This window comes from Somniosus microcephalus, chromosome 2 (assembly GCF_052327205.1).
Source record: "Somniosus microcephalus isolate GS21.2 chromosome 2, FLI_Smic_1.0, whole genome shotgun sequence".
In the NCBI taxonomy this organism is placed as follows: Eukaryota; Metazoa; Chordata; class Chondrichthyes; order Squaliformes; family Somniosidae; genus Somniosus; species Somniosus microcephalus.
This window is the reverse complement of record NC_140988.1, coordinates 29300700-29313617: the sequence shown is the minus strand read 5'-3', so window position 1 is coordinate 29313617 and position 12918 is coordinate 29300700. Positions and strand designations below refer to the sequence as shown.

The following is a 12918-nucleotide window of genomic DNA, read 5'->3' as shown; positions in this document are numbered from 1 at the left end:
AGCATTGCACTGGGAGTGTCAGCTGAGATTTTGTGCTCAAGTCCCTGGCGTGGGACCTGAACCCACAACCTTCTGACTCAGAGGCAAGAATGCTACCAACTGAGCCATGGCTGAATAGGAGTAACAGTCTCTTTGTGTGTTAGAGGGAAGCCCACTGGACAAACTAGCAGAATGTGATCCTGGTTTAAAAAAAAAACCCATGTAATAAAAATGGAAATGTGTCTTTCAGAGCAACTATTTAACTATTTAGCCTGTAACATCAATATTTATTATTTTATGTCTAACCAGAATTTGCTGTGAATGCCAGGAAATCAAATGCAAATGAATCACTTTTGTCTGGCATGTGAGAGTGAACCTTGAGAGTGTGGAAACAAAAGATGGTCCTGAATTGTACAGGACTAAAAAACTTGCACTGGAGATAGTTACATACTAGTGGTAAAAGAGACTCTACATTCAATGCTGTTTGGGCTGAGTGTAACTTTAAAATTTACTGCTGTCACTATACTAAAACGTATATTGTTTCTGCACGTGTCTTACTTGCTTAATTTACGGAAATAAATCCAGTTAGTCAATTCAGAACCTGAGCCTAGCTTCAGTGCGGTGTGCTGATTTTACTGTCTTTATGAGGGACTTGGAAGAGTAGTAAAGTGCAGAGGACTCTAGTGAGCAAGGCTTGTGCGAGTTGTAAAGGATACAAGATTTCTGCAGGAACAGAAAGTCAAGAGGCTGTGACTTCCAGTGTGTAGGTGATGGGAGGTCTGCTTACAGGAAGTACAGCAAGATCCTTGAAAAAGAGAACAGCTCATTAAAAATACCCTTAACCTTCACTACTCTGGTGACAGCGAATTGTGCAAGACACATATTCTGTTGTAGGAGACACTCAGTGGATTCCATAAGGTTGAGAGAACAATTCTCAGGGAGCCACATTTAACTGTTCTTGTGCACCTTCCTGTTCTATAAATCCGGAAGGTCATTTCGCAATGTCCTTCAGATCCCAGATGAGTTGCGATACAGGGATAAAAATTAGAGGGAAATTTCTAACAGCTCAATATCTGATGCTAACAATTCTTGGTGCATTTGTCGGAGGATAAAGTCCAAGCGCATTCTAACATTGTGTGATAAAAATTGCAGGGTAGATTGAGCAACTTTGAGATGCTCACTTCACAACACTACAACTGTGATTACAGTGACTCGTTAGAACACAGACTGACACATCAATCCTTCCACCACATTTGTGACAAGGTTTAGAAATTCTAAACAGTATTGCTAGATTGGATACGTCAGAGGCACAGCGCCTCACCAGAGGAAAACTTGAATGCGGGAACATGAACATGTTACACCAGGACGTACATATACAGTTGACGCTAACAGTTAGATTGTTCCTTGGATTTCTCCCTGCTCTGTTTCACCTTATTTTTCTGCATCATGTCCTTTTCATCATAGTCAATACGGGAGATGAGATGAGCATTAAAACCGGCCAAAGCAAACACTGTGGGGGTGGTGGCTGATGCGCCAAAGGGATCCACGTGCCATGAAAACTGAGGCCTTGTTCCAAATGTTTCATACAGAAAACCGTGTCCTTCTGCAAAGACATATGGTGTCATCAAAACATCTTCATAAATGTCTCAAAATCAAGATCATAAAAATAACTTCATAAAAATTACAATTGTACGTATGAACATGAGACAACTATGATTGTCTGATATCTGTGATGTTTCCAATTTAACATGGGTGGAGCACCAGTTTGTTTTAAAGATTACATTTTTAATAAACTTAGTACAGGTAGACTACCCTTTATCCGAACTTCCGAAAACCGAAACCCTCTAAAAACCGAAGGTTTTTTCGTTCAGCGTAAGTCGTGCGCACGACCCCGACCCCCGCTGACCCCCCGCCGACCCCCACCCTTTCGGATAAGGGATATTGTATCCTTTATCCGCACTTCCGAAAACCGAAATCCTCTGAAAACCGAAAGGTTTCGTTCAGCGTAAGTCGTGCGCACGACCCCGACCGACCCCCCGCCGACCGCCACCCCCGACAAATTTCCCAGTCTTATAAAATACCTTCTGAAATCCGAAATTTTCCGAAAACCGAAACACGGCTGGTCCCGAGGTTTTCGGATAAAGGATAGTCTACCTGTACTCGCAATAGATAAGACTAGAAAAGACAAAGATACACCGCAACAACAGCAGGAAATTCAATCAGCATCTGAAAAGAGAAGAAACAGGTTCTTGATGTTGTGGGTGCGTACACTTCACCAGAACCAAAAAGACATGCTGAAAATGACCTTTCAACCAATGCGTCCTAATGATCGATATGCGGGAATTGTGTTTGACCCAATAAGGTCTGTGTCTTATAGTTTATTGTACAATTCTCCAATTGCAGTTGAAAATAGTCACCCTAAGTATTGTGCAGGAAATCAAATGTTATTTGACAGAACATAAATGTATATTCTGAAGGTGGCATTCAGCATTAAAGGTATTGAAAAAAAAGTCGGTGTTAGACACAAACGGAAACATAAAATGACATGGCCAGCAGGTTACACTCGCTCAATATTGTCATTTGGAGTCGAAGGATACAAACCTGTGAGCTGTAAGATCTGGGAACTGAGTTCTGTTACTGCTTCATCATGCATCACCTGGCCTCCAATGATAAACTCCAAACGTCCCTCCTCCAGCAACTGGTGCACCTGAAATTAATACTTACTAATAATAAACCACTTTTACAATATCAAAAATTACTTAAATCAACTCACATAGGAATAAAAACATTGGGCCTGAATTTGCAGTCGGAGGCTTCCCGTGGGCGAATGCCTCCGAGCCGCAAGAAAAGTACGAGCCTGCCCGATGATCCCGGACGTTCGTAGACTCGCGCTCCTGGGACTCTACGCGTAGGCCTGCGGAAAGGCCCACGTATCCCAGGGACGCATGCGGTTCGCAAGCATCCCCCGGGATCACGTGGGCCAGCTCAGCCAATCAAAAAGGGGAATACCCATTATGCATATGGGGATTCCATTTAGGTACGGAATCCCCGTAAGCATGAATAGGAATCCCCTAAAAAAACACAATTACACACCAGTTAAATAAAATAAATCATTACATGCTCAAAATTAATTAAAATACAATTAAACATTTGAAACAAAAATTTAATTTTGGAAAATAAATTTAAATGTTTTAAAGGGGCTAAAATTAACTTAACTAATTTTAATGTTTAAATAATTTTTTTAAATTAATATTTATTCAAACTCTTATGCTGGTATAAGAAGGCCCTACGCAAATGTTATTTGACAGAACACAATGTATATTCTGAAGGTGGCATTCAGCATTAAAGGTATTAAAAGAAAAGTCGGTGTTAGACACAACCGGAAACATAAAATGACATGTCCAGCAACTTACACTTGCTCAATATTGTCGTATGGAGTAGAGATTTGGAGGGGAAGGATAGAAGGCCCTATGCTTGCTTTTACCAGGCGTAAGAGTTTCACGGGCATTCGGTGGGCAGCAGTTGGGCAAATAGCCCAACTTTCCGCCAGCGAATGTCCAATTCCCGGGGATGCGGATGATCTGTCAAGCTGAAACTTGACAGATCGCAAGTTCCGGGTTTTCACGCATGCCGGCCACTACATGATGAATTGGCTCTCGACCTTTTTTCAGTATTTACTGCAGTGTAGCTCAATGCCATCAACCATTCCCTAGGTTTCAGTGAAGGCGATGGGCACTTGCAAGCCTCCTAGGTTACATATGCATGTCTGGGTGACGAGGGGTCAAGGTTAATGCGTTATATATTGACATTTCATTTTTTATTTAAATGTCAGCAATGGGAATTCTTTTGCAAAAGTATCCATGGGACTACCATCTGTTCTTAATTAGGTGTAGATAGTTTTTGTGTAGGACCTCTTTGGATTGTCACCTTGTTATTCTCACGGGGTAGGGAATTGGGAGCGGCTGCTTTTCCCCATTTTCCTGAGATATATTTTCTTCCTTGATTTTGTATCTCTCTATGCTAGTCACATGTAATGGGAAACATTTAAATGGTGACTGAATGAGACAATTTTATTGAACTGAAGAATAGGCCTTACAATGACTCACTGAGCTTATGCACGGAGTAGCTGAGCCATATTAAATCAGGAAGGTCCCAGATTCAATCCCTAGTCTGTGGTCAGTGAGCTCAGTTCAGCCAAGGCAATGGTAAGGGCACGAGAATTGTCTTCAGACCCCCCGGAATTAGAACTGGATAAAAAAAAATAAGCCAGGGTTCAAGGTCAGTGCAAGTTGCTCGAAGGTGAGGGCCACATTTGCCTACAAACCAACAGTGATTGTGCTTCAAAAGTAATCCATTATTTGTAATCATCAAATAGTGCCCTGGGATCTTTTACATCAACATGAGAGGGCACTACCAGTAATATATGTCTCATCCAAAAAGACGAAAGGGTAATTAGAATAGGGAATTTTCTGCCATAAACCGTTTTTGAGAGTTCATAAATTGCTTTCAAAGAGAATTAGATATTTGTTTTAAAAGGAGAAATATTAAAAGGTATGGGGAGTGCGCAGGAGGAGGAGATTTGACTAGGTAGTTCATGTGAAGAAAAACACTGGCACAGACATAGAATCACACAGCACAGAAGGAGGCCATTCGGCCCATCGTGCCTGTGCCGGCTCTTTGAAAGAGCGATCCAATTAGTCCCACTTCCCTGTGCTTTCCCCATAATCCTGCAATTTTCTCCCCTTCAAGTATTTATCCAATTCCCTTTTGAAAGTTACTATTGAACCTGCTTCCACCATCTCATGGGACAAATGGCCTGTATTTGTGGTTGTAACATTCTGTAATAAGTCAAATGGAAAATAAAAAGTACATTCATACCAAATTTCTCCCATTACCTGTTCTTTCTGTGCAGCTGTGGCCACATTGTCCCACCAGAGCCGAAAGAACTCCTGCTCCACCACAATAAACTTGTGCTCTTTCCCCTTCACCAGTTCTTCCACGACAGTGCTGTAAACATTGGCTGCATATGCATGCATGCTCTCCTGTTGAGAGATAACAAACTAGTTACTGCCTTAGAGGATACGTTTAGAAGATTAGTACACAGTGCATTACCAGTAACATAGACCATCTTCTTATGCCAGTCGTAACACCTTTCCAACAGCACCAGCAATATCAAGTAACTCAGCACAAACAGCAACAACAACTTGTATTTATATAGCACATTTAACATAGTAAAACGTCCCAAGGTGCTTCACAGGAGCGTTGTCATACAAAACTTGACACCGAGCCACATAAGGAGAAATTAGGGCAGATGACCAAAAGCTTGATCAAAGAGGTAGGTTTTAAGGAGCATCTTGGAGGAGGAAAGAGAGGTGGAGAGGTTTAGGGAGGGAATTCCAGAGCTTAGGGCCTAAGCAGCTGAAGGCACGGCCACCAATGGTTGAGCGATTATAATCAGGGATGCTCAAGAAGCCAGAATTAGAGGAGCGCAGATATCTCCCGTGGGGGGGGGGGTTGTGGGGCTGGAGGAGATTACAGAGATAGGGAGGGGCGAGGCCATGAAGGATTTGAAAACAAGGATGAGAATTTTGAAATCAAGGCATTGCTTAACCGGGAGCCAATGCAGGTCAGCAAGCACAGGGGTGATAGGTGAACAGGACTTGGTGCGAGTTAGGACACCGGCAGCTGAGTTTTGGATGACCTCACGTTTACATAGGGGAGAACGTGGGAGGCCAGCCAGAGTGCGCTAGAATAGTCAAGTCTAGAGGTAACAAAGGCACAGATTGAACTTGTTCTGACTCTGAGACAGTGCCTCTAACTCTGAGCCACTGGGATCACCCGTGGTGTCCACTGTAAGTGCAATCAATCAAATCTAAAAGATAAATTAGCAATAATCCAAAACTGGGAAAGGAATCAGGTGCAGGTACACACTAATGCAAACATTTCCAAAGAATTGCTGAATGGTTGAGCTGCATGGCCTAGTTCCATTGCCTGGCTGCAAAACTAATCTTTTGGCTAAACTGGGTTAGTATGAACAATGATTTAATAATCTTCAAATAAAATTGAATAAATGCACCAAGAATTGGTGAAATTGATCATCATTCCAATTTCAAAAATGGGTACTGCTGTTTCCATGTATTTCATCTCAAGTCTGGTCACATCACCTGCAAGGCCCCGTTCACACCCATTATATCAGTGTGCGATTTTACAAGACAGAACAAACCAAGGGCTGACAATAAAAAATACATATTTTTTAAACTTTGGTGAATTTTATGCTCAGAATGAAAGATGTCAGTGCTGGAAAATGGGATGTTTGCTATTTAGGCACAGAGTGTCAGCATCAAGCTCTCCAAGGTTAGATACAGCATTAAAACATGCCGAGTAAGCGCCCTGTATTCGGGCTAGAGCAAAGCAAAAGAAGTAGATGCGGATAAAATGAAAAGCTGAAAGCCCAGTACGTACACAATGAAAGCAAGTGAAAACTGAACTTAAAGTCACTGCTCAACATAACCACAAGAAAATAATCTGAGTTTTATAGATTTGAGAGAACACTGGTTCAAGATCAGCAACTTTATTTTAAAATTCCATTAACCATATTCTGCCAAATGCAAAGTACCAAGGCACTTAGACTGCAGTTTGATTCTGACGGCATGTTATGGTGTGGGCAGGGGGATATAGATTACATTTCCGAGCTCCCTTTAAATAGTTACGTTACAACACACTCAATGCAGTTCTAACAGCCACCTGACAGTAAATAACTAATACAGGAAACTTTCGTTTAAACGGAGGTTAAATCTCCGGAATGCTCTATCCACCGGCAAAATTCAGGAGTCGGTTCAGATAACTTTTTTGACTTTTCGTTGCTTTTTTTCTCCATTCCTGGCTCTGCAAGCGTCTAGCTGAAGCTGTTGCTTAGCTACAGAGACGCTTGCAAGCTGCGCCGACTGTTTTGAAGCTGTTGTTAAGCAACAGGGTTTGTTGCTAGATACGGAGCTCAGAAGCTCCGTATGTTTTAACATTAGCACTGGTTTCTCCAGCAGTGTTGATCGATCGGCACCAGCTCGGTCCCGTCAGTGCCGGATACCAGAAAGTTTCCTGTATCTTATTTGTTTTTTTTTAATTCGTTCATGGGATGTGGGCGTCACTGGCAAGTCCGGCATTTATTACCCATCCCTAATTGCCCTGGAGAAGGTGGTGGTGAGCCACCTTCTTGAACCACAGAGGGCAGTTAAGAGTCAACCACATTGCTGTGGGCCTGGAGTTACATATCGGCCAGACCGGGTAAGGGCAGCAGATTTCCTTCCCTAAAAGGACATTAGTGAACCAGACGGATTTTTTGCCAACCCGGTAGTTTCATGGTCACCATTACTGATGCTAGTTTTTTTATTCCAGGTTTATTTAATTAACTGAAATTAAATTGGGATTTGAACTCAATCGCTCCAGATCATTAGTCCAGGCCTCTGGATTACTAGTCCAGTAACATAACCACTATGCTACCGTACCCCTATGTTACCGTGCCCCTATTTGTATTGCAGAAATAAGCATATATGCAAAATGATAGGGCTAGTTATGCTCCAAATGCACCTTTTATACTTTGTGGTGCATTCAGAGCAAAAACAATACAGTACTACAACAATCACATATCCAAAATTTGCAGAAGATCCCTCCTCCACAGTTGCTTTATGTTTTAGATGGTGTAGCTTTCCCAATGTCAGGGTCCATACGTAAGCATTGGTGGACAGCTGGCCTGAGAGGCGAGTTCACCCACAGCCAGAAATGGTGATGATTCTCTGTTTATTCCATTGGCAGCAGTTAGCCATTTATATTTGTTCCAGATGCCACATAGCATCCAGAGACAGGGAATTAAACCTCTTCATGAGGTAGTGTTCTGCACTTGTGGAGGCATGTAGGTTATCTCATTTACATGGCAGCATTGCTTCCAGAAAATGAGAGCAGAAACAGAATAATAAAATCTGGAGTGTAAATCAGTAGGATGCACTGCCTGGGAAATGGGGTTAGACAACAGGATGAAAGACTACACAGGGGATCAAAATGAGCAGGACTAGCTTCCTCCACCATCAAAACACTAAATCTCTCAAATATATTTGTAATATACACTGTGCACATATATGTGGACAGAAATATGGGTGGGGAAGGCCATTCAGCCCATCTTAACTCATCCATTTAGACAACCTACCCATAACACAGCATCTAACGGTCTCTTAAATAATTAAAGTTTTACCTCCCATCCCTTCCTGACATCAATTCTAAATTTGTCTGTTGGCAGTTTTACCCTGTGGCTCTTTGTCTTACTGTTACCTTGAAGCAATTATTGAGATTTACCTTTGCCATACTGTTTAATATCTTGTTTACTGCTACAAGACCACCTCTCAGTTGTCTCCTTTCACAGCTGACAAGCCCGAGTTTCTCCAGCTTTCCCTTTTGACTCAGTCAGTGACCAAACTTAGACAGCGTTAAACGTGCTGTCTGACCAAAACGCTATCCAGTTTCCGCATGGCATCTTCCAATTTATAATCTACCTATTTATCATTAATATAGTTCAGCATTCGGTTTACTTTGATTGTTGCTTCAGTGACTGTGTGACGGAATAAGCCATATTCCAAGAAATACACCATAATACGAACAGATTTCTGACATTATTAATACATGAGAAACTGGGTTTAAAAATCTAAAAAACCCCAGAGACACAAGCTGTAAACAGAAATACAGGCTTCTGAGATAAAGATCAGTTGTTAACAAAGTTGTAAAAACCACAAGCTTTTGCAATAGGAATGGGTTATTGACCAAGAAACAATGGCCCTATTGAAATAGCAGTTTGGCACTTCCAGGAGGTCTGGAGTTTGGGAGAAACACAATGGAATGACCCAAGTAAAGTGTTAAAAACTAACACGTTGAACAGGAACACAGAAACATTAAAAGAGGTATGTGCCTTTGAAAAGATGACATCAAGTAAAAGAAACACCTGTTGGTCAAATAGCTTTTATGTTAAACTTGGAAGACAGGAAACATAAGATTAAATATGCAACCAATTGAGATAGCTAGAAAACAAGCAACCACCCTTGTTGAAGTGTCTTTAATTTACATGTAGTAAATATGATACCGGCAGAACACTTTGAAGATATGACTTCAATAGATGCACCAAGCAATCACATGGTTTTTGTATTGAACTTGGAACACCACGGAGTCACAACGTCTGCTAAAACCAGTTAAGCCAATATTAAGAATTGAATGAAAGGCCTTCGATAAGAATGGCATCAAATAAAGACTACTGTCATAGTGTATTATAAGTTTTTGGAACACCTAAAGGTAGAGACATAATTATGCATGCAGCAGCTAAATTGACAATAAGATCAGTAAGAATTCAACAGAGAGAATAAGATAATTAGCTTACATCAGCTGAAAACTTCAAAGAATAAACCACTAAAAAGAGTATAAAAGGTAGTATTTTCAAATGGGAAAACAGAAGTCGCTGGAAACGGGCAAGCGATTCTCAGCTTCAGAACCACTCTGTAAGCCAACAACTCTGAGTCTCAGGTAATCAAGGTATTTGATTTTGGTGGATATTCTGGATTAAGAATAAGTAGAAGTGTGGAAATGAAACGAAGTTAAGAATTGAGAATAAGGATCTCTGATAAGAAATGTAAGCTATTTGTATTTTGAATTGTTAATGTTGTGACAGACTCAACAGCTTTTAAATGAATGTCAGTTCTTAAATAAATTTATACATTTTTAGAATTGTCTCACAGAGTATTTCTGTATCAATCTCGCGAACCCAATTTCTGTACACTCTTTTGTAAGGAGTTGCAGAATTCTGGGGGGTATTCCGGACCCTCATAATATCCAGAAGGTTACAGTCTAGTTAAACTTATTAAAAGTACTATCTGGAGGACGGTAACATCTTCAGTCGTTCCTTTCCTTTAGGGAGGGATAGCCTGAACCTTTAGACCCATTTAAGCGTCTTATAGAATTCAGCTATCTCTAACTTTAGTTGAAGGTGAACGTCTGGGGAATACGCCTGATCTGGGGTAGCCTGGAAAGGGCTAGGACTAGCAATTATCCCTTCAACTGGACAAATTAAGTGCAGTCTCGCAACACCCCTAGCCCTTTTTCAACTTCACCCTTGGCTAGTTCAACAGCATTCAAAGAGCACATGTAGTTTAAGCTTAGGAATTTCATCTGCCCCTGTTATGCCCACTTGAAAATTTTATTCAGTTCACTTTTGTAAGCCCTTGGTTGCCTCATTGGACTCAACTGTCCCTCCCACCCCACCCCTGACTGCTAAGACACTGCAACAAAAGCACACTACTCCTTTTATTGTCAAATTGCATATTTATTGGTGGTGGAGAGGAAGAACCTTACACAACTGAAACATGAGTCAAGCTACCCACACATTCTCAGCAGGAACGATGCATACAGTTAATTACCTTCAAATGGATATTTGAAACTCTCCTCAATCAACATGATCTAATAAGGCAAAACTATTTTTTTCCAAGACAGCAGTAAAACTGTCTTCTGTCGAAAGGATAACCTCAGATAACAGGCTTACCATTGGAAAGTACCCTGTAAGGTAAGCAGGGTATTTTTAGTCTGCAGTACCAGCATCTATAATAATTTGAGAGTTTAACACATTTTTGTAGACAATAAGATTGGGCATGTGTGACTGCAACAGTTTTACTATTGTCATTCATTTGTACTTCAACTGAAGTGATTACACATACACTAAATGGAACAGGCTTTCCACACATAAATATGTGCACAGTTCCATGTTTTCCAATAGTTTGTTTTAAAAAATCTCTGATGCAGTGTGTCCCCTAAATACAGGCCAAAGGTATGAATGCTATTGTGTCTAAAGCAAAATGTGCCACAGAAAATTTGAGTCACAAGTTAAGGCTGGGGTTTGGGCAGCCTGCTCCAACTATAATGCTAGCTTTCTGGATAGTAAAACGACAGTTAGATCATTTTGCATTGGCAGCATAGCTCCAGGATCCTGATGAGAGGGGATCTCATTGAAACTTATAAAATTCTGACAGGACTAGACAGACTAGATGCAGGAAGGATGTTCCTGATGGTCAGGGAGTCCAGGACCAGGGGTCACAGTCTAAGGATAAGGGCTAAGCCATTTAGGACAGAAATGAGGAGGAATTTCTTCACCCAGAGAGTGGTGAACCTGTGGAATTCTCTACCACAGAAGGCAGTAGAGGCCAATACATTAAATATATTTAAGAAGGAGTTGGATATATTTCTTAAGGCTAAAGGGCTCAAGGGGTATGGGGAGAAAGCAGGAACAGGGTACTGAATTTGGATGATCAGCCATGATTGCATTGAGTGGCGGAGCAGGCTCGAGGGGCCAAATGGCCTACTCCTGCTCCTATGTTTATGTTTCTATTCCCAAATGCACTAAAGCAAGTTTTCCAGATGTCTATCTCACGACACTTAGAAAGAAAGACTTGCATTTATATAGCGCCTTTCACAACCACCAGATAGCTCAAAGCACTTTACAGCCAATGAAGTACTTCTGGAGTGTAGTCATTGTTGTAGTGTAGGAAGCGCGGTAGCCAATTTGCGTTCAGCAAGCTCCCACAAACAGCAATATGATAATGACGAGATAATCTGTTTTTTTAGTGATGTTGGTTGAGGGATAAATATTGGCCAGGACACTGGAGAGAACTCCCCTGCTCTTCTTCGAAATAGTGCATTTGGACCTTTTACATCCACCTGAGAGGGCAGACAGGGCTTCGGTTTAGAGGGCTCATCTGAGAGACGGCACCTCCGACAGTGCAGCCCTGGAGTGTCAGCCATGATTTTTGTGCTTAAGTCTGTGGAGCGGGACTTGAGTCAGAGGCGCGAATGCTACCCACTGAGCCACAGCGGACACTGTGACACTTCGATTCGACACTACATAGGAGGGCAACCCTAATGGGTTTGAAAGATGCACGACAGTCCATTTGATCTCACTGCAGTCTGAACATTAACATAGTCTGTGCATTCACTGCCTGTTTCTATCTGCACTACAACTCTGGTTTTTCTGGCTGCACTTTGCACTCTACAGCTCCTAGTCAGGACAGTAATTCAGTATCAGAACCGAATAGACATTGTAGCATTTGTTTATCTACAACAAATTGCAAGTTCGTTTTTTTAAAACCTAATAAAAGTAAGTTTATAAAACGTGATCTGCAAAACAATTATGTAGCTGGGCCATACATTGCTTGAGGTTTTGTAAGGATGTGAAATTTGTATGACAAGAACTAAAGCTCCTGAAGCAATTTAAGTTTTTGAACCACATTGTCGAGATGCTGAGCCGAATATTATTAACTTGCTGTACCTTATTTGAAAATGGGGCTTTAATAAAGTTTAGCTGACATGTAATAGAAAGTGCTGAATCACATGACAAAGCTCCCCAAAGTCACAAGATCAGTAACAGTTCCACCGTCATCAGCTAGGATACACGACACTCGCTCATTTGGGTTCAACCTATTGCGAGAATTGAGATAAATGTGGGGGGCAAGAGTTACAGAACTTCGCATTAGGATTCTTTTCCCCGTTCTGCAAGAGGGAATGCAACCGGTCAAAACACCAGGGGCAGAGGGCAATGCACGGAATCTCAAACTCCGCCCAGTACCTGCACGGTGTAAACCCAGCCGACGTCCATATGACTGTGAGGCACGATGAAAGCCTGGATGCCATCCCCTTGCCCCAGCTGCTGCCTTGCTCCAAGGACGCCGAGGCACAGGCAGGCTCCGCAGATGGTTACAGTCACAGCCCCGCGAACGCCTGCCATAGTCGCAGCCTTCCTTCCGCCTCTCCGGGCAAAGCAACAACTGAATACGGAACCAGTCCGAGTCCAGTTGCACAATGCAGAAGAATCAACTTCCTCCACACATTGCTTTTCCCAACAATTATTAAGCCTGCCCTTTAATG

At 41.8% G+C, this 12918-nt stretch overlaps 1 protein-coding gene across 4 annotated transcripts in view; it reads right to left on the bottom strand.

Annotated features, from left to right (window-relative positions):
* Nucleotides 1-12860, bottom strand: part of man2b2 (mannosidase, alpha, class 2B, member 2) — a 65932-nt gene extending 53072 nt beyond the window's left edge. Inside the window, exons 1-4 of one of the 4 annotated variants that reach the window (XR_015081033.1) lie at nt 12620-12858; nt 4875-5021; nt 2581-2686; nt 1410-1582 (exon numbers count right to left, since the gene is read on the bottom strand). Coding sequence is in view for 2 of the 4 variants with exons in the window: in XM_086008168.1 (XP_085864294.1) it covers nt 1410-1582; nt 2581-2686; nt 4875-5021; nt 12620-12778 (585 nt within the window). In the remaining 2 variants the exon portion in view is untranslated. Of the gene's footprint in view, nt 1-1409; nt 1583-2580; nt 2687-4874; nt 5022-12619 lie in introns of all 4 variants that reach the window. The other 3 variants (XR_015081032.1, XM_086008168.1, XM_086008157.1) reach the window with 3 other exon arrangements.
* Nucleotides 12861-12918: the final 58 nt, after the last annotated feature.